We start from the raw sequence: 22,153 nt of genomic DNA on the forward strand, positions 1-22,153 counted from the left end.
GCGCTTGTTTTGAAAGGTTTCTGGAATGAAATTCATATTATTAAATTAATATAATCTATTTATTTTACAATAAAATTATAACAATAAACAACAAAATAAATACAGAGAGTGTAAAGAATGATAATGGAAGGATAATAATTGTAAAATAACACTCATAAAATAAATACGATAACGATATAACTTTTTGTTTATTGGTGCCTTATATCATACAACATGTCACACATACGATAATTTAGAACCTATCAGTTTTTAAAAAATACAAAGTTGGCTTTGTGAGAACCAAGAGACCAAAGGGCTGTAGGTGGTAAATACGTGTCTCTGAATATCCCTTTCTTCTCCTACTTCTCGCACATTTTTACGTAATTTGACAGCGGAATCATACTTTCCTAATGTTCAACAAAAAAAAAAAGAAGAACGAAAATAAAAAATAATTAAAATAAATGTGAGTAAAATTAAGCGCGCGGACTAGGTGGTAACTCCACGCGTAAATGTTCGTATTGAGTTATCATAACACAGCGCTAGGTTTACTCCAATTCAGGGGCTAGGTCGAACCTGGGAGGGAAAGGTCCTCCAAGGGCGTCTCCCATTCCAAATGTGGGGCGCTGTCTCTGCAAAGCGAAAACACACGTTAGACTCCTCGAAACACTACGGATATAAGACCGGGAGTATCCAGAATAAGTGAAAGCGACATCGCACCTAAACGTCATCGAAACTAATTTCCATCTACTCAAAATTACCTTCTACTGACAAACCTTTGAATTTTACGCACGCTTTTTTTCATATTTTGACAATAGGTGTGTTTTATTATCTTAAACCATTCAGAATAGCTCAGGTAGATAAATCGTTGCTGATAACGTTGCAATTAAACTGAATGGCACAAAATATTTGTAGATGTCGATTCAACCATTCTAGATTTCTCCGTACAAGTGACAAAACAGTGAGGAGCGAGATCAGACAGAGGTCTGACTTTAGTTTCAGATTTCATGGTCTTTCACTGAAACTACTAGGGGAAAGAGACCTAGAAATTCGCTTTATTCTCGTATCATATTTTTTTTCATTACGCGAACTTATAAAGCAGATTTCTAGGTCTGTAATCTACTGGTGTACATAAAATTTCCGTTATATCGTCCAAATATATACGGCAAATAATAAAAATACAGTACAGCTCCAGAGATTGAAATGGTTCTTTCTGTAGAAACTGTGAACTGAACAGGGGACTATCACGGGAACATCGAAAAACCCATGACTTACAAAGCTATATAGAGTTACTCCAATTGAACTGCCAAACGTGGTGCCTGTTTCGGCTTGAAAAGATAGAAAATATCAAGAATATGTTGGGGGCTAGTGTGTAGTTGTGGTTAGGTGAAACCTATTTTACATTTAGGTTTGTACCTCAGTTTCAATAAATTAGCCAAAAAATCGGAGACAATAGAACTGGTTCTATTGTCATTCTACAATTCTGACAATTGTTTTTGCAATGTTTTGGTTTCCATCCAAATGTATTAAACCAACATTTTACTATTATGATTTGCTGTTAATATAATGTATAAGAAGGTGCCACAAATATAGAGAATTGTCTTTCTTGGCCAAAAATAGTTAAATGTAAAACAGGTTTTAGTACTTCTTTTTAAAGGTGCAATATATTAGAGAATAGACGTATTAAATTAAATTGCCTCAGTTTCTTAACGATTGTTTTCAAAGTGTATCTGTAGGGAGTGTGTAAAGGGGCTACTTACTGGTGCAGGGCTGGCTCCTCTGGCCGTTGATCCGGAACGTCCCTTCGCGCGGAATTTAGCGATGGCCTGTTCTGCGAGGTCCGCGCGTTCTTCTGCTTCCTCGAGTTCCTGTTGTGCCTTGCGGAATTTGGCCAAGTTGAGGGCGGCGATTTCTTCGGCTTCCTCGATCTGCCTCTTGTAAGTCTTGATCTTCTGTTGGAGTTTGTCTACGAGGTCCTGCATGCGTTCGTGGTTCTTGCGGTCCTCTTCGGCCTGGAAGCTGAGCTCCTTGATGCGGCGCTCGGATTTCCTCAAGTTCTTCTGGGCGTCGGCGTGTCTCCTCTGTTCACCGTCCAATTCGTTCTCAAGCTCCCTGACGCGTTGCTCGAGCTTGGCGATAGCCTTCTTGCCTCCCTTGAGGGCGTTGGCTTCGGCTTCGTCCAAGCGGACTTGGAGGTCCTTGATTTGGGCTTCGAGGGCCTTGCGGAGTTTCTCCTGGGTCTGGGCGTGGTCTTGTTCGGCGCGGAGCTCGTCGGCGAGACGGGCAGCGTCGACCATGGCCTTCTTGGCCTTTTCTTCGGAGTTCTTGGCTTCGTTGAGGAGTTCGTCGAGGTCGGAATGGAGAGTCTGGAGTTCGGTTTCCAGTTTCCTCTTGGCCGCGGACAAGGAGGCGTTCTGGGCACCCAAGTCGTTCAGTTGTTCGTGAGCATCACCAAGTTCTTGTTCGGCTTGGCGGCGAGCACGGTCAGCTTGTTCCAAGAGGGTGCGGGATTCTTCAAGTTCGTTCTGGAGGGCGTTGGCGCGACGTTCGGAGATTCCGAGTTGTTCGCGGGCCTCGTCACGGGCGCGTTGTTCTTCCTCGAGGGCGGTTTGTGTGTCCTTGAGCTGTTGTTGGTAGCGTTTGATGGTCTTTTGGGCTTCAGCGTTAGCCTGAAAAAAAAAAAAACGTATATCAGTACGTGGTTGTTTATGGGAAACGATTATATTACCTTGTTAGCGTGGTCCAAAGCGATTTCGAGTTCGTTGATGTCAGCTTCCAACTTCTTCTTCATGCGAAGGGCCTCAGCCTTACCCTTGGCTTCGGCTTCGAGGGAGGCTTGCATGGAGTCGAGAGCGCGTTGGTGGTTCTTGCGGGTGTTTTCGAATTCTTCCTCCTTCTCTTGGATGCGCCTGTCGATTTCTTGGCGGACTTGAGAAAGTTCAAGTTGAGCGCGGAGTACCTTGTTCTCTTCTTGTTCAAGAGCGGCTTCGGCTTCTTCAAGGGCGGCTTGGAGTTCGTCCTTTTCGGCTTCCAAGCGTTTCCTGGCCTTTTCGATTTCGTGGATGTTGCGGCCGCCTTCACCGATTTGGTCGAGGAGGTCCTTGACTTCATCGGCGAGGTTCTTGTTCTCGCGGCGGACGGCTTCGAGTTGTTCCTGTCCTTCTTCGTAGGCTCCCTTGAGTCTGAACAGTTCGGTGGAGTAGTTTCTGCATTCCTTTTGGCTGGCGTCGAGTTCAGCGGCGAGATCGTCTACCTTGAGTTTCCATTCTCCAATGATCTTGTCGAAGGCCTTCTGTTTCTTCTCGGCGGCGTTGGCGATGGCGTTGGCACGGTCGACTTCGAGTTGCAAGTCTTCCACTTCGGTGGCCAATCGTTGTTTGGTCTTCTCGAGGGCTACAACCTTCTGGTTGAGGGACTCGATGGTTTCCTCAGCCTCAGCGAGACGAGCCTGGAGTTTCCTCTTGGCTTCCTCGAGTTCTTCAGAGCGGGCGATACCTTCAGATTCGTATTTCTGGCGCCAGAGTTGAGCTTCGGCGTTAGCTTTGCTGAGCTGACGTTGGATGTCGGCCTTGGCTTCAGCTTCCTCTTCGACCTGTTCGCGGATGTTGTCCAAGTCGTGTTCCAAGTTGCGGAACTTGCCGAGAAGGGTGGCGCGTTCGCGGCCTTCTTCATCGGCCAATCTCTTGGTGTCTTCCAATTGGGTGGTAAGGGATACCTTGATCTTGCTGAGTTGGGATACCTGGGATTCAGCTTCTTCGAGTTGTCTAAGGAGGTCAGAGTTCTCGATGGCCAACTTCTTCTTAGCGGCGTCGAAGTCGTTAAGAGTGCGGTTGGTTTCGTCGAGTTTGCCTTGGACGTCGTTGAGTTGTTGTCCCAATTGCTTAGATACCTTTTCAATTGCAGCCTAGCAAAAAAAAATCGATTAATAATCCAATTTTGTTATAGGTGGACGACACATAAAGCCACAAGACTTACTGGGGTTAAAAGAGAAGGATATTAGCGATTGAATAAAATATGAACGCATTAATGAAGCAAATACTGTAGTAGTAGACTGCATCTAAGTGGTAAGTGGTCCTGAGAGCTATACTAAGCTAGCTAAAATAAAAAAATAAGGCAAATTATCCACTCTGCGGTTTCCCTAGTACCTTTTCGTTAGCCAAGTGGTCGACAGATGCGCGGAGGTCATTGAGTTCACCAAAGTATTGAGCCTTTTCCTTTTCAGCCCTGTGGAATAAATTTAATTATATTACACAAACGCAAAGACAGTCATGGGTTAAGTGCAGGTGGAGGGACAACGACAGTACAGTACAGGGGTCTTGAAAGACCTTTGTACCTTATCACGACCGACATTCTCTACGGCAGCACGAGTTTGTTGAAGTTCAGAGTAAATGCTGGCACGGTCCCTTTCAGCCCTACATTAGATGAAAATGTTATTAATACATGTATATAGGCGTGGTCTGTCTAAATTTGATTATATTTTAAAGTATTTCTGTGGATTCGTTTGTGTAACGGTGATTCATAAACAACCATATGTTACGAAAATACGTTTATTTGTGATTCACTGGCGAATTTTAGGTAATCCCGTTATTTTTAGGAAAATGTCTTTCGGAACAAGCGAAATATTATTTTTAAATCATGAGAAAGCCGCTATAAATAATTTCAATGGGAAACACGTGTAAATATTTTTTTTCTAGGAAGAAAAAGATGTTTGAAGCGGCGTTTTAACTTACTTGGCCTTGAGTTTGTTGAGTTGGTCGATTTGTTCGCCCATCTCGGAGACGGCATCGTTGTGCTTCTTGCGGAGATTGGCGAGGGTACCTTCGTGTTGGATGTTGGCTTCCTCGAGATCGCGACGGAGCTTGGCAAGTTCAGCTTCACGCTTCTTGTTGAGCTCGATCTGAGCAGAGGTAGCGCCTCCAGCTTCCTCAAGACGTTCACCGAGCTCCTCCAACTCGCGGGCCAAGTCAGCGCGCTGCTTCTCAGCCTTGGCGCGGGCTTGACGTTCCGCTTCGACTTCCTCCTCGAGTTCTTCGATGCGGGCCTGGAGTTCCTTGACCTGTTTCTGTTGCTTGCTAACCACGGATTGTTCGTCTTCGAGTTTGGCGGTGAGAGATGAGATTTCCTTGTCTTTGCGTTGGATGGTCTGTTCGAGTTCCTTCTTGTTGCGTTCCAAGTCAGCGACGGCTTCCTGGGTGAGTTTCAAGTCGCCTTCTACCTTGCGTTTGGATTTCTCCACGTCGCCGCGGAGTTTCTTCTCGCGTTCCAGGGAGTCTTCCAATTCGTCGAGGGTTTGTTCGAGCTTGGCCTTCACCTTGTTCAAGTGGTTGACTTTGTCTTCGGCCGCCTGGAGTTCTTCGCCGATCTTCTGGCTGTTCTCGCCGGAGAGTTTCTTTTCTTTGTTGAGCTTGTTGATGAGCTCGTCCTGGTGGGCGATCTCATCGTTCAAGTTCCTGATTTGATGGTCCTTGGTGGCTTTGTCCTGCTCGGACTTCTGAAGGCTGAGTTCCAAGTCTTCGATGTCCTTCTTGTAGCCGGATACCTCCTGCTCCAACTTTTTCTTTTGTTGCTGGAGTTGGTTGCGGGCGTCTTCCTCCTGGCTGAGGCGGTCTTGAGTTTCCTGCGGGAATTTCGAGAATGTTTAGTCTGCTTAAATATAGAAGTTTAAATGAGTAAACAGCTAAATATAGTCGACGTGCGCGAGTAGATCCGCCGATACTAATCGATTTCATCAAATTATGCACGGCATTGCACCTGTTTATTGGACCGTATCCAATAAAGTGTTTTTTTCGTAATGCTGAAATTATCTCACCTAGTTATTAAGTTGAGAGCGGGCCAAGTGATATTAAAATAAGGCCGGATAAAAAACAAGTCGTGAAAGAAAGCATTGATACTTTTCCAAGAGCGATCGGTGCGATAAACGACGGTTCGGGTAAAAATATCCCGCTTATAAAAAGATTTCGAGTGCAGGTATCAAAACAGTTTACATCATAAACTGGAGGATTTAAATTTTTCTAAATATAAAAACAGATTCGTGGAAATATTCGGCAAAACATGCACAACTGTAAAAATACGCCGCGCGAAGGCTGATTTATGACGCTCCAAAAATAAATTTAATGCCGGTTTCTGTTTCGCGTTAATGACACTCCCGCTAATTGGAGTGCCTCGTTAGAATAAATCTCCGTCAGTTAATGGAATTTAAGTCTAATTTATTGAAAGAAAAGTTGTACTTACGGATAGTTGAGACTCGAGGTCGTTCTTCTGGGCCTGGAGCTTGCCGGCCCTCTCTTGGGTTTCGGAAAGGTTACCCTTTTCTCCTTCCAAGGTGGCTAAGAGCTCAGTCTTTTCGGCCAAGAGCTTGGCGTACAAGGCTTCTAGTTCCTTCTTGGCTTTTTCCTCGCGCTCGTAGGCTTCCTGGGCCTTGGCCGCCTTCTCTTCCAGTTTCTGCAAAATTTCCTTCTTGTTAGGACATGTGTAATCAATGTCGACCATTTTGTCGTGTATTGTTATAACTGTTTCGATTTGTTGAAAGGATTTCGTTCGGATCGGTCGTATATCTCGAAGATACTGTAAGAGGTTTCCAACAGTACCTAGAAGACCTAGGATCGTTCTCGGATGCACCGCACTATGTCTCGACTAAGACTAAAGCGTGGACTTACTGGTGGAGAGGATGTAGAGACGTGCGTAGGTCGGATGGGAGGGTTCGATGAAAGATTAGAAAAGTATGCGATGCCTCATAACTCGATGACAGATTTATAGGAGGGAGGTTATATATTTAGATTAATATAGGACAGGTAATTTTATGTTAAGCTATAAAAATCCGTGTTTACCGTCTTATAAACACTCGCGTCGATTACAACAACCATTTCGACAACGGGTGTCGGACTTTATGCGGAGAGCCATTCGGGCGAGACGCAACTGTAAACAGTCGCGTTAATGATTCAGTTTTATTTTTGCGTTCTCACCCATTAACGGAAACCGAAGACGAAGTCAACCGCAGACAAAAACATTCGGGATTTTTGGAAATGTTGCGAAAAAATGTATGTGCGTTGCATCGCGAGCGAAAAATGTGCACCCAGGTGTGTGCACCGCGTGATTCCAACATATCAAAAGGTGACGCTGTCGTGCGGGTTTTATTTTTAGCCGTCCATTTTTCTGGAAATGTTCTAATAAGGACTCGACGCGATGGCGTTTACTCGAAAAAACCGCAAGTTATTGAGCAAATCAGTGGACCGCAAACTGTTCACGTGAATTTAAACCGTAACTAAGTTCTTTATAGAGCCAGAGGAGTTATACGAACGGATTTTAATCAACAAACTGTTAGTAAAAGAGTGTTTTATAAGATTTAGGAGGTCTTTAGGATTGAGATCGAGTCCGAAATTTCATAAACTTTGGGCCCCCTTTCGGCTGTTACGAAAGCTGCCGAGTTGCGACCGATAAAAAGTACCATAAATGCAGGGATTGATGGAACACCAAAACTCGAAAATATTTTTTCCTATGATATTTTGTTTCTAAAGTACAGTGCTTTAAAGACAATTCCTTAAAATTTTAGTCATCTTTTCCAAAAAAACAATGTAATGACCATCTAGAGGTCGCTAGCTACGATCTGTCCTATTAACATTTTATGCATAACTTTTTTGAGGTTAGATTTTTTACTGTGTTTAATGTAACATTTCATTTTACGTAAAAAAGCCGTAATACAAAGAATATTCGTAAACATGGGTCCATATTTCTTGGATGAAAATTATTCGATTTAGATCAAGTTACTTTATATCAAGTTTCCTTAAAAAGTTATGTTAGTAAGTGTTAAGTTGAAATACAGAAATTCTGAAGGCAGATAACTTCTCAAGCTAGTAAAATTTTACTAACTTGATCTAAATCGGTTAATTCTTATTCTTTTGCGACAACCAACAGAGTATAATTTTTATGTAAAGTGAAATTTTGCATGGCAATATATGACCATAAAGACCTAATCTCAACTAAGTAAGGTCATAAAGTTGTTTTTTTTGGAAAATATATGACGAAATGAGATTGAGATGAAAATGATTGAGATTCTACATTTAATCCTTAATTTTGTGACCATTTTCCATAACATTTCGACGGTTAAAAGTTGGTTCTATGTGTCCTAATCGGTTAACCCGCTCGAAAGTTGCGCGCAGAAGGATTGTTCCATGTATCCCCCGTTCCTCGAACGATTTTATTAGACGAGCCCACATCAGAACCCGCGCAGAGATAAAATACTCACCGCGATCTCATCCTCGATTCGGGTGACGTTGAGGAGTGGCCTGACTTTCTGCCACAGTTTGTACCATGGCCAGGTACGAAGCTTGAGGTATTTGCGCAAGTTTCTCTGGCACACTTGGAGGGCCAAGCGTTGTTCCTGTAACTTCTTGAATTCCTTTCTCGAGAGGTAACCGCGCACCCAGGATTGCATCCAGGTGACGATCTTGCCAAGACGTTCGTCACGAAGTTCCTCCATCTGACCCAGGACACCGGCACGGAAGAATACCTATACGGTGACATCTCTGTTAGCGGAAGCCCTTGTGGAGACTTGAGTGAGGACAGCTAGCTTCTAGGCGTTGACCGATTCCTTAGAAGCTGTTCTCACCAGTACCACAAAGGGCTGAGAAGCAATGCGCATGTTATTGCTGAGCGGTTAGCACATTTCTGTGAAAACTCGTATACACTTGTCTAGTTGACAAGTGGAATTCGCCAAATGTTAATCGTAAGCATTAAGAGTACAATATAGTGAAGTATATTTTATTGTACCTTGGTTTTACCCAATCTATATTGTTCTGCATCTAGCGCGACAATATCCAAAATAATTTGTGCAGCTTTCTCTGGTGTGTAGCTGTCCTTTATTTGAGCTGCAGCCAGAATTTTGTATCTGATTGTGCAAGGACAGAAAACAAATTAAAAGTAAGGAAAAGGGTTTTAATATGTACATAATAACACAGTTAAAAGTCACACAAGTCTTTCATGACCCTTTCGGTATTACACAAAACCTATTGTCCGTCCAAAGACAACAGTAAAAAGGCTTACAAAGGTAACAACCATTGTCCGTCCAGAGACAAAGGTAAAAGGTGTACAGAACCATTGTTTGTCTTGAAACAACGTTTAAGAGGGGCAAAGGAAACAAAACAATAATCTAAAGGGACATGCCTTAGTGTGACCAAGACGGTACAGTTCACTGTCAAGACCAGTGGCGTTCAAGATAATTTCGGCGCATTTCTTGGGGTCAGACGCCTTACTAGCACCAGCAGGATCCAAAATCTTGTAACTAAAGGTAAAAAATCATCACATGGACATCGTACTAACTACTACTACGTTTTCTAACAATCATTCTCTCGACGATACCTGGGGTAGCTACAAAAGAACATGCAAGACCTTCACTAAACATTAAAACTAGATACAATTTTCGCAGACGAGGCACAGGGGTGTAGGTTTTAAAAATAAAACCCCTTGCCTTTGTATGTCCAACTCGATAGCTGTCGGCATCTAAGCCAACTTCTTCGAGACATTTTCTGCAAGCTTCCTTGGGATCTTTCTCTTTGGCCATTGTAGCTGGAGCTAGGATCATGTAGCTAAGTGATAAAAAAATATATGAAACAGTGTCACCACTCTTACTTTCATACAGCATTTACAATTGGATTAAACCTATCACTTCAAATACGCCTGTCTGTGTTGATGACCAATTTAGAAGTGGTAGGTTTGTGTGGATTCGGTTCTTACCGGAGTTTGAAGTCTGGGTACACCATCCTGTTGGGGAAACCTTTACGACAGATACGGATACCTTCAAGTACACCGTTACATGTCAGCTGGTGCATTACCAAGTGGGAGTCGATCATTCCGGGTTGTTTCAATTCATTGGGAATGATACAACGGACGAAGTGAGGTTGGGTGGACCTCAAGGTGGTCATCAAGTTGTTCAATTGTTCCTATAGGAGTACAGACAGGAGTTCATCAGTAAACAGTACGTAGCTTGATGAATGGTTAGTGTTTTAATGTTTTAGTAGCATTAAGCTGGTGAAAGCACGACTTTAGTAGGTTAGGCTTCACTCGTTAATTGTTATCAAATTTCTACACGAGAAGTACCCGTCGTGTATTTGTTTGAAGTTTCTGGTGGTTAAAGTATGAATAAAAATGAACATAATCACCGCTTTTTTGGCTAGTTCAAAATATGAATTCGAAGAATTTGTTGATGACTTTGGTACATGAGGTGTACTGTTGTACCAGTCGCTATAAAGAAAAACCTGTACGGGTGTTCTTCTGGTTAAAACATATATGATGAACCATACTGGGTGTACGGTAGTGTCCAAGGTCTTGGAAACTTTATATTTGAAGTGATTTAGTTACGAGACTAAAATTTGGATTAATTTTTGGTACAAAGTGTATCGGTTGGTACCAGTTCCACAAGATAAAACCTGTCGGGTGTTTGGTGATATTGAAACTAAATAACGTGATTTTTTTTTTCTACCACGTACCTTGTAAGAGGACGAGACAGTAGCGAAACCACCACCCTTCTTACGACCTCCTAATCACAAGCATAACAGTTAAAGCATTTTGCGAGACAATACAAAGGGGATGTGTTTTGGGGTAAGAAAGGAAGGAGGGTGTTAAGGTAAATACTTCAGCTCAGCGTCTTGTTTTAGAGCAGAAATGTAATTACCCTGTATAAACTGGATACAGTCTGGAAAGCAGAACCCTTGGTTCTCTTTGCACCTAAATTATCAAAAATATATCAAAAATTTGTAAAGGAACGGAAGAAAAGTAAAATCACTTTCAGGGGAGGGAAATGTGACATAATCATCTATAAAAGAAGTGTTGAAAGTTAATTTTGTTTCGTTTTAAATACGAACTCAAAAATATTCTTTTACCACTGCAGTCTAATTTTTTTTGTCTTTTAACAATCGCAGAAGAATATATTTGCTGAAACGTGGATTAAGTGGTGATATGTTATAGTAAACTACATATTTACCCTTTTCAGCAGCACCACCGGATTGTCCGGGGTGATCGGCGAAGATGTCTACTATCAAGGCGTTGCTGCCCTTCTTGAACAAGTCGACAACGGTGTCGTTAAGGGGATCCTTGTTCTTTTCTAACCAACCGGTGATGTTATAGGGTACCTAGGCCAGAGTACAGAATTACCGAACCGCTGGAAATACGAATCGAAGTTATACTTACATTACCGGCATAATGGCCCAAGGTGAAGTGGGCAGCTTGCTGACCGGGCTTTGGTGGTTTAGGTTTCTGGAAGTTGGGTGATTTGCCCAAGTGGTTGGTGTTCAGTTTCTCCTCAAAGGTCTTGTCGGTGGCTTTGGGGAACATAGATTCTTCTTCAAGGATGGACAAGATACCCATAGGCTAGTGGGAATAGAGAATATATTACAAAGAGGTATTGTGGGAGCTTGGGAACAAGCACTGCTACTGATCTGTGAGACAACAAAAATATCTACTTGTTTTCTGTAGAACACCAAACAGGTAATACGTTCTGATAAGATCAACTGGAAATTTATTGCTACTCGTCTCATAAGATCGTGCAGTTTTTCGACTTTGGCTTCATCTGAGCATAAAGTCGAAAGTTTTTCCTCGTTAATACGATACCTCGTGTAGTGCTAAGGATTTGGTGCAAACTTATTTGTTCGTGTCTGTGCATATACTACCACTTGAATAAATGTGCTGTGGGGGCTCCGATAATAAGTATGGGGGTAAAAGTACCTTTTCTATTAAGTCAATACAGGGCTGTAAGTCCATGGCAAAATCGATAAAAGTCCAAGGAATACCCTCTCTCTCATATTCCTCCTGTTCCAGGATGAACATGTGGTGGTTGTAAAACTGCTGCATTTTTTCGTTGCTGTAGTTTATGCACAGTTGATTGAAGCTGTTGTACTGTAAGTAACACTGTTAGCCAACTCAATCTACCCTGTTCTGTAAGGGTATTTGTTAAAAATGTGTTAGCACCGTTAATAAGCGAAGCTCGGGACATTTAAGGGATGTTCGGGTGGGTAGGAAGCGTCCTCGGTCACCGATGCTGTACCTTTTCGATGAGTTCGATAGTGGCTGCTAAGTCCATACCGAAATCGATGAAGGTCCATTCGATACCTTCCCTTTTGTATTCTTCTTGTTCGAGAACGAACATGTGGTGGTTAAAGAATTGTTGCAACTTTTCATTCGTAAAGTTGATGCAAAACTGTTCAAAGCTGTTGAACTAATATGCAAAAAACAAACAAACACAATAACTACAAAGGCATTGATTCGCATCCCTGTTCTTTGGGTGGAATCGAGAGAAGTAGGGGGCACAAGGGGTAAGTTTATACTCTACAAATACTCAAAATGGGTGGGGCAAGACCTGGACCGTCTGTATTCCAAAAGTCTTTCGGTTATGTACACATAAAACAAAACGCGCTGTCGCCAAACCTCTGGTCTGCTCTGCCTGCCGCGACCTGCTACACAAAATTACCTTTTCGATCAATTCGATACAAGCGGCCAAGTCCATTCCGAAATCGATGAAGGTCCACTCGATACCTTCCCTTTTGTATTCTTCTTGCTCGAGTACGAACATGTGGTGGTTAAAGAATTGTTGCAATTTTTCATTGGTAAAGTTAATGCAAAGTTGCTCGAAACCGTTGAACTAAACAGGGGACAATTACATGTATTAGCCTCACTTTTAACACTGTGTCGTAGCGACGCGAGCCTTGCGGGTGCTGTTAGTAGCCTTACCTTCGTCTCGGCGACGTCTAGGGGTTAAAAAGCATAGCAAACCTTTTCGATAAGCTCGATACAAGCGGCCAAGTCCATGCCGAAATCTATGAACTGCCACACTATGCCCTCTCGGCTGTACTCTTCTTGTTCCAACACGAACATGTGGTGGTTGAAGAATTGTTGCAGCTTCTCGTTAGTAAAGTTAATGCAAAGCTGCTCAAAGCCGTTATACTGAAGCGCAGAGGAAAAGAGGGGTCAGTATTAGAAGAAGCATATAGTGTTTCGCAAATGAAATAGAAAGTAGAATAAAATGTTGATAAACAGCGCTCATATCGCAAGAAGCATAGTATTTTGCAAATTAAATAGAACGTAAATTACAAATTTTTATAAACTGTACTCATATGGCTCATCTGAAAATTGATTTCCATAAAGAAGAAGAGAAAAAGAAATATCTCTCTAGAGTACCTTTAGATTAAAGCATTATTAAAGTTTCCTGCATTCTTAAAGAAGTAGTGTATGAGTCTTCTTTTTCTCTCTTCAAAAATTGGCATAATTAATATAAACAAGGGTGTTTTCTAAGTTTATGTTCAGGAGATTGTTTCTTAATCAATTTTGCACCAAATAGTTTTAATGAATTAAGTGTCTTCAAGATACGGGAAGTTGTACTTGCAACTTCTTTACAATTTACCCAATTAAAGAAAAAACTTATCTAAACTGGCACAGTAATAAATCTGTTAAGGTTATTAAAGACAGAGACCATTCAGTTCAAATTTCATCGAACTTCAACACCATGTATCTCAAAAGACCCTTAGCCCATTCAAATATGTTTTGGTTTAAAACCACTCAAAGGAAAATCTCTTGAACATACATTTCTATATTGTTAAAAATAATGCAAAACAATGGGAGCAATTCTCCTGAGGTAACATTTCGGATAGTTAACGTTAAAAAAATGGAATTTGTAGTTCTTTTCTATAAAAACATATGAGCAAATCATGGGACTCGAAACTCCAGAAACGTTGAACTGACCATTTGATTCAATGAACACAAGGGAGCAGATTTTTTGAGATTTAACGGAGAAAAATATACGCATTTGTAGAGTGAGAGGTCCACCATGAACAGATTTGATACATTTAAGAAAGTGAGGGTGTGTTTTGCACAACTTACGTCGAAGATTTCAAAACCGGCGATATCCAGTACACCGATGAAGTGCTGCCTCTTCTGCTTGGTGTCCAAAGTCTCGTTACACTTCTTGACGAGGTATTTGAAGGTTCTGTCGAACATGGCCTTAGACATGGCACCGACAGAGTAGTTGACCTGGGCGACGTTACGACCTTGGGTAACGAATTCGTTACCGACCTTGATCCTGGGCTTGACTAGAGCGTTATATAGAAGCGCTGGTTCGACTCCCAAGAGTTTGCCGACGCGGTCACCTTCCTATAAATCACGCGTTATCGATACATCAACGAGAAAATACGACGTAGATTTAACTCACCTCGGTACCATCTGGTTCAGCCTGTTCTTCACGACCCCTCTGTTTGAACTTCATGCAACCCATGTGCATGACGGCGGCGGTAACCCTGTAGACATTGTCCTTCTCTTCTTGGGTGAAACCAAGGATGTCGAAGGCTTCCTACAGGGAGACGGAGAATGAAGAGTCTAATATGCGTGTTTGTGATGTCACACTATTTACATTTGGATGTATCGTATATACAGCAAGAGTGAACTTACCCTTTTCGGTTAGTCGAACACAGACACAAGCTTGAAAGGAATGAATCAGCATTAAATCGTCAAAGAGGTCAGGTCTTGGTTTAAAGTAACGACATAAATTGACGGTAAGGGTTTGACGTTAACAAACATCGTGTTGAAATGAGAACAATACAAATTATATCTAGGTACACTTTTTTACTTACATCCGTTAACGTCATTTCCTCGTTATCATCTACTCCAGCAATCTGAATTTTGCCCTGGGACACATAATTATAGTCGTAGACGTTGTCGGAGAGCAAGCATTTATCTACACAAATCGATGAAGAGGTTATGAAATTTTGAATATGTACAGTCGGTTGCTTTTAAGCTAAAATATACAGCATAACAGTACCATTTTTTTTCCTGTAATTTCAAAACTATTTACATAAAAGTGACGTGTTTAATGGTTTTGAATGGTTCAGGGCGAGTGTGAGAAAATGTCGTCACTTTGTCAGTCGGCGTCGTTTCGTACTGTCGGCGTTCATGCAGCATCAGGGAGCCAGATATGCCTAGTATAGCCAATTGCCGCTGCTTCGTCTGTAATTTCAAGCATATCGGTGCTCCCTGAATACAGGGCGTTCAATGAAACTGCTTACGTCGGTGGCAAGTCCCTCTGCGAAGTCATTGACGCCTGGTATTCTGGTTTTACCTTGGCAAATGTAAGGGTAATCGCTGATTCTGTGACTCAACCTACACAGCTCTAGAACACACAACGGTGAATGTTTATACTAGGCATAGCCGCTTCCCGGGGTTTAGTACTAGAAAATGAAAGTTAGGACACATAAAAGAAAGACAGAAGAGATAGTGGAGTGCTCGTTCGAAGTAGGTATGCTTAGTGCTCTGCTAGAAGAGACTTACATCGGTCAATCTCATTTCTTCGTTGTCATCTACACCGGGAATTGAGGTCTTTCCTTGGGATACGAAGTAGTAGTCGTTCACGTTATTGGACAACAAACACTTTTCTAGAGGGTAAAAAAAGGACAAGTTCAGTCGCGTCTCGACTCGACTTTACAATCTACAGAGACAAGGGATAGGTAGACGAACATGTTACATCCGTCTCAGTTGTAACACTTTCAAGAACAATACGTGGTAGGTACAAAACAACTTTCTACGACTTTACAATAACACACTCGCGTCCGAAGGGGTATTGTTTTTTTTTCCAGCACCCACTTACATCTGTCAGTTGCATTTCTTCGCCGTCGTCCACGTTAGGAATAGTAGTTTTTCCTTGAGACACATAGTGATAGTCGTGCACGTCGTTAGACAATTGACACCTCTCTAGATTTGTAAAGACATTTAGAAACGATTGGTTGGGGAAAATGTTCAGTAAGTTGGGTGTGCGGGTGTTAGGATTTCTTTGGTGTAAGTTGATGATGTTTTAACGGTTAAAAATTGTAAAGTAATTCAAGGAATTGAATAAACAGTGAAGAAATTTAGATGTAACTGATTTTTGAAAAGTAAAGCGAGGTGTTAAGAACGGGGTCGTAGAGTGGTTGTACATTGTTCTCTCAAAATAACAAGTCTCTTATATAAATGTTACAGTTCATATTGACAGTCGTCTCATTCCTTCTGTTCCAATAGTTATATTAGTCAAATTGTCGAAAATACCTTGTTTTTTCGCCAAAATTTAGTTCAGTAAACAAAAACACGTACAAATTAGGAATAATTCCGTAGAATTGAATGAATTAGTTTACCCCTGCTGAATGTTAGGGCTTTATTTTCAGAATGGCGTCCAAAGTTCGCAAACAACAGTTTTTTTCATTCCAAAAAATTTAACATTTTAGAAAAAAAAACGTTTTATACAAAAGTTGTAGAACTTTTAAGCCCAGTCCGATGTGAATTGGTAAACAGATTTGTTATTGCAAAAAACGACTAAAAATCGCATTTTCTTAAAAAACTTCCGTATCTTTAAAACGAAAAAAGATCTTTTTATGATATTTTCAGAATATGTAGTCCTTGGCAAGTACAATAAGTGCATTTTTGTAAAATTGCAAAATATTTTATAGTTTTTGCAAAAGTTGAGTTTTTCAAAAAAAAAAGAAATGTTTTTCAAGTTTTAATAAACCATAAAGTAATGCCCTTGCGTGACCCATCTTGGGCTTAAAACTTTTTCTAAGTGTTGTACTTTCCTGTGCAAATTGTGCGCGTATTGCAAAATAATTGGAAACATGCGAAAAATCTACCGAAACTTTAAGGTACTTCTTTTTTTGGGTCGAAAAATGTAGATCTTTTTCTTATCGTTGAAATAATAACTTAATTTCGTCTCCAGTTGGTCAGAGGACAATTTTTTTTTTAATTTGTGGAAAAATGTTAGGTTTCAAACGGCAGTAATGCCAATCTGATTAAATTTCAACGATAAGGAAAAGATCTACATCTGTCAACCCGAAAAAAAAAAAGTCAAAGTTTCGGTAGTTTTTCGAATATTTTCAATTATTTTGCAACGCGTGCATAATTTGCATGGAAAAGTACAACTCTTCGCGAAAATTTTAAGCCCAAAATGGGTCACGTGAGTGCATTACTGTATGATTTATTGAAACTTGAAAAAAATATATTTTTTTCGAAAAACTCCATTTTTGCAAAAACTGCCAAATATTTTAAAATTTTACAAAAATATACTTATTCTACTTGCCAAAGACTACATATTCTGAAAGTTTCGTAAAAAAATCTTTTTTCGTTTCAAAGATAGATTTTTTTTCTAAAATGTTTAGTTCTTTTTTTAATGAAAATAAAGCCTTGAGCTGGGGCAAAGTAGTTTATTTAATTCTACAGAATTTCCTAATTTTTGCTTGTCTTTGTTTAGTGAACTAAATTTTAGCACGTAAAAATCTAATTTGATTGGACAATTAGTTTAAGTAATAGTTTTATGCAAAAGGAGCTTTGCAACTTTGTTCTGAAAGCATCAACAGGAAAGAATTCTCAAAACTGATGGCATATTTGAAAAGTAAATCTGTTGAAGATCGTCCAAAGAGGTCTAAGATTTTAACGAAAGTATAAATAGAAACATTTATACAAGAAGTCCCTGATAAACAGTTTTTATTAAAAGTAGTCAGTTATCATATTCTCTAATTATGTTTTTTTTTTAATATTATTTTAATAATGGGCGTTCATGGGACTAGAAGAGAAGAACTGCTAAATGTGACAATGCAAAACATTGAAGGCAAAAAGTTGTTATGAAAAATCCTAACAGCAAGACACATACTCAGAGGACATATTACATTATATGGAAAATATTCTCCTTAGTTGAACTGAAAATTGAAGAAGTTGCAGTAGATCTGTTAATGGAAAGTATGCCAACAACCACTACAAAAGAAACCGCTGAATTTTCGAAGAAATTGAAGTAAATAAACGAAAATGTAGACATTTTGTAACAATTTGCGAAACACATTTTTTAGTGCTAACATACAGAAAAATTTTTTTTGAAAACTAAAAGTAGAATGTTTGGAACAGAGAAATTAGACGCCCTGTATAGGTACATTCGGTAAATTATTAACAGTATTCTATATTTCTAAGATCCTCCTGGAAATAAAATAAAATATAAAGACTGATTTTTTTTTCAATTCTTAAGTTGGACATCCACCAATTTTTCGTAAATATTGGGCGAAGCAAATATTTTGGTAGCCTTTAGTAAACTTAATAAAATAAATTATAGATCCTTGGTGGATATCCCCTATACTGTGTAAGAACCTCAAAATAATTTACCCTTCAATCCAGGGACAGCACCAGACATTATCTGGTAGAAGATGTGGTAAGATCTTTCCAGTGACTGTTGAGAAATGACACGGGCTTTCTCGAGCAGATCTGCAAAAACAAGTCGTTATTCCAGTCATTCACTAAACTTCCCTTCCAAACTTACAAGTCTCGATGTCAGCACCAGCAAGTTTTCCGGTAGGACCGAAGTGGATACGGATGAATTTACCCTAAACAAGTGCATAATTAGATATTTCTAAGAGGAACAGAATCGTCCGTAACTTACGAAACGAGAAGAGTTGTCGTTACGGACAGTCTTGGCGTTACCAAAGGCTTCAAGAACAGGGTTAGTTTGTACGACTTGATCTTCCAAGTTACCCTTCTTGGCTTGTTCTTCGGTTGGTTTCTTGGACGAGGCACCGACGGTGGCGAAGTAAGCGATTACCTTTTTCGTGTTCTCAGTCTTTCCGGCACCAGACTCGCCACTGGGGGCAGAAATTCAAATTAGTAACTCTCGGTGGTGGAGAAAGACCGAAAATAATGTCTTCTCCACAAGTTTTCTTGGGATACTTACGTAATCAACATAGATTGATTTTCGTGGTCTGTAAAGGAGGAAGGTAGCCATTAGAATAATTTCATAGTTTCAACAGCTTATATATACTTACTGGTCAACATGTTCACGTAGGCAGCGTCAGAAATGGCGAAAATGTGTGGTGGTACTTCATTACGCCTCTTGCCACGGTATAGCTTGGCACAACGGTTGGTGTATACGGGGAAGCGCTTGTAGGGGTTGATAGCAACGCAGAAAAGACCAGAGTATGTCTGCAAGTATTGGGCATGTGATAACAAAGGACTACGTACAAAACATTCAGCAACACATGGAAAAACATACACAATAATATGCGTGGTGAATATAATCTAGAGAAGCTATTATGTATATTTTTTCATTGTTTCATTGTACCATATTCTATCATATTCTGGTAAAATATGGTACATTTACAACACACAAGGACCAAATACGTATAGCACAGGTAAAAGTGTCATAAAAAGGTAAACCACGAATTCCTCAAGTGTTCCTAATTATGAGGAACTCGATGATGAATCCTAGAGGTAGTTCCAAGAATCTGGCTGGGTAAGACCATTTTCCCAATGGTTACCATAATGATTATATGTGAAAAATGTGGTTAAATGATTGTCGAATGGAAACGAGTTTTCTGGTGGTGTTATACTTCCCATCATCGTAATTTTGCGGGAATCTTTGTTTGTGTTAAGAGGGTGTTGAATGATTGTTATGTAGAGGGAAATGATGTGAAATGGAATATGTCTTTAATATGAAGAAAGATGAATGGAAGCGTAAGAGAAGAATATGGGAAAAAGCGGCAAACCAGCAAATTCCATATTGCCTTTGTTTGCCAGTTGAATACAGTCCCTACATACATTTCTGTAGGGACAAGGACAGGATACATTTCCTTTGACTTAGTCATACTCAAAGGTTCCCTTAGTTCAATCAGGGATCGATGAATTTTATAAACAAAGGATAGAAAAGGAGTTATTTCCATCCCCATGACGTTCTTTCGATGGGGACAAGGACAAGTATTTTGAAAAATATAACACACTGGAAGGAGTAAATCCAAGTTGCCCAGTGGAAGGTCTCGAGAGGGCAAAAGAAAACCTTTCCTGACTTACGTAGATGAGTTTGTTATAATAACGTTGTTTCAAGTTATGTAATACGGAAGCGTCATTAAGATATGTCAAGTTGGACATATCCTCGCATTTTTCATATTTGGGCGGGTTGACCTGGGTCACTTGTTCCTTTTTGAAGGCCTTTTCCTGTGCGAGAGAAGAAAAACAAGGTTTAATAGCAGTATAAAAGTACTTACGTAGATGAGTTTGGAATAGTAACGCTGCTTCAAATTGTGTAGGACAGATGCGTCGTTAAGGTAGGTTAAATCGGCCATATCTTCGACCTTTTCGTACTTTGGAGGGTTGACTTGGTGCACATTTTCCTTCTTAAATGTCTTTTCCTACTCTCACAAACACAGTTAATACATGTGATGGTAAAATTTCGTTTTAAAACTAATTTGGTAATATAAACAGGTTTATTTCATCAAACTCTAGAATTTTGAAAACACTGGCACTTATCCAATGAGATTATGAAGATCAAAAAACGTTACATCAACATTCGCAAACGTTGAATCATGATCTCACTGGGAAAATACCAGATGATGACCAAACGTGATATTTATCACCTAAAAGACTTGTACTAAAGTGGTTGGTATTTACCTCTCCTCCGGGGATGCCAACGGTAACAAGATCACCCTTGGTGCCCTTGATCTCTCCAAGTAAGAAACCTTCCTTTTCGTCCGGTACCCAGCACGACTTTTTGGCATCATAGGGCTTGGTCTGGTCGATACGTTTCTGTTCAAGAGAAACGAACAAGTATGGGGTTGGATCGGGATCGTCCCCTTCTTGTGCAGCGGGCTTAGGCATGGTGTACGGACTTTTGAGGGGCTATCGAGACACGTTTAACAGCCCTAGAGCCTTCCTATGAAAAAAATACGCTCTTTGAACACACTTGGTTGTTTTTCAACTAGTGAGGATTAGCAAAAGCACAAGCAGGCAAGCTTTAACTTGGTTTACAGGCTCTCCTCTTCAGAAGAAACTCTGAAATTGGAGATTAAGTCCGCTGGTTGGTATTTATATTTGTTGTGTACACTGGCCCATGTCGTTCTGGTATTTGGTTTTTGTGGACAGGTCGTTTCTAAGTTCCAGGTAATGGAAATACCTGAAATTATCTTTTTTTTAATCAGTAGGATATTAGCTCCCTATAGAGACATAGGGCAGATACGGAAGACGCGACAAATCTAATAGAATTCTAGTGTGAGCGAGAGATTTATGAGAAGTTAGAAATGACTCATCCACAGAAATCAAGAGAACGACACAGTTTCAGTTTTTTTCTGAAGATAAAGAAAATATGTGTCTAGAAACGTCAACAGCATAAAGAGATCAAAAACTTAGGTTTCTTTCCTCTCAAGAACAGCAATAACGTTTTTAGGAAAACTAGCCTTTTGCCTAGTTTGAATTTTTTTAATTATATCAAAGATGTATTTTTCTTTTTTTTTCCTAACTGAAATACGTGATACAGTGGCACGTGCTTTGAATTTTTTATTTGTACGAGAATGAGCTTTAGGTTAGGCAAGAATGGTTTCATAAAATAAATAAAAATCTTCTAACTCATCTCCACAAAATGTAAAATAATTCTAGAACTACCCATTTTTCAAAAAAAGTTCACGGAATTTCCTTTCGAGATAAAATCAATGGCATAGAAAGTTTGCATTTTGTTAGAAGTAGAAGTACCCTAAAAAAAATGTCTTATTTTCTCGGAATTAATAAAAGTTAAAAAAAAAGCAATAAATCCTTCCTTTTTGCAATAAAATAAAAGATATATTTTCCCTTGGAAGCACTACAAGCACTTGCAGGTATTGATCGAAAATATCCAGATTAGATTAGAACGGGCGATTTTGTTTTTTTTTCCAACACTATTGAAAACTATTGATTTGTGACCCATGCTTATATAATCTTTTTGGCTTTAAATCACTTATTGTTTGTCGACGTAATTAATTAACACCTTGTATGTATTTTTTGGTTATCCCTGATAGAAAGAACTCAATCTTTAACAATTTAGAACAAATCAGAAATTCGAATAGTGAAAAATTATAAAATTTGGTCTTATTAAGCATTATTGATTCATGTCTATAAATTTTACCAAAGCATTAAAACAAAAAAATAAATTTCTTAAAAGTAGATTATTGTTCTTCAATAAGACATTGAATAAAACAAAATTCAAAAAATTGTGATATATTTAATAGTGTGAAAAATATTTTTTAATTGACACTGAAGAAAACTTACTTATAATGACTCGAAAGTTTTGAGACAGCTTTTGAATAAGACAAACTTTTTAACTACGTCTCAAAATGAATAGATTAAAAAATACGAGACCCGTATTTTTCCTTTTTTATTTTGATCTAGTTTTCCATTTTTTTTG

At 39.8% G+C, this 22,153-nt stretch overlaps 1 protein-coding gene across 16 annotated transcripts; it reads right to left on the reverse strand.

Moving 5' to 3' along the window:
- Nucleotides 1-160: 160 nt before the first annotated feature.
- LOC108903445 (myosin heavy chain, muscle) lies at nt 161-20,677 on the reverse strand. 16 transcript variants are annotated; one of them, XM_018705638.1, is made up of 24 exons: nt 20,392-20,677; nt 19,989-20,132; nt 18,774-18,930; nt 18,683-18,710; nt 18,395-18,593; nt 18,275-18,338; nt 18,121-18,219; nt 15,280-15,383; nt 14,168-14,305; nt 13,840-14,109; nt 12,434-12,604; nt 11,158-11,337; nt 10,952-11,099; nt 10,643-10,695; nt 9,706-9,911; nt 9,136-9,253; nt 8,219-8,482; nt 6,208-6,417; nt 4,707-5,593; nt 4,122-4,200; nt 2,705-3,880; nt 1,737-2,645; nt 1,252-1,304; nt 518-608 (listed from the first exon to the last, which is right to left on the reverse strand). In XM_018705638.1, exons 1-23 carry the CDS (start codon nt 20,596-20,598, stop codon nt 1,266-1,268), a joined length of 5,850 nt encoding a protein of 1,949 aa, XP_018561154.1. In that variant the 5' UTR covers nt 20,599-20,677; the 3' UTR covers nt 518-608; nt 1,252-1,265. The 16 variants fall into 16 exon arrangements, with proteins under 16 accessions (XP_018561155.1, XP_018561152.1, XP_018561144.1 ...); XM_018705639.1 differs by lacking the exons at nt 1,252-1,304; nt 9,136-9,253; nt 10,643-10,695; nt 19,989-20,132 and adding exons at nt 8,743-8,860; nt 10,458-10,507; nt 19,795-19,938 and having other exon boundaries at nt 161-608; XM_018705636.1 differs by lacking the exons at nt 1,252-1,304; nt 9,136-9,253; nt 10,643-10,695; nt 15,280-15,383 and adding exons at nt 8,743-8,860; nt 10,458-10,507; nt 15,018-15,121 and having other exon boundaries at nt 161-608.
- Nucleotides 20,678-22,153: the final 1,476 nt, after the last annotated feature.

Source organism: Anoplophora glabripennis, unplaced genomic scaffold (genome assembly GCF_000390285.2).
Source record: "Anoplophora glabripennis isolate ALB-LARVAE unplaced genomic scaffold, Agla_2.0 scaffold82, whole genome shotgun sequence".
NCBI classification, from domain to species: Eukaryota; Metazoa; Arthropoda; class Insecta; order Coleoptera; family Cerambycidae; genus Anoplophora; species Anoplophora glabripennis.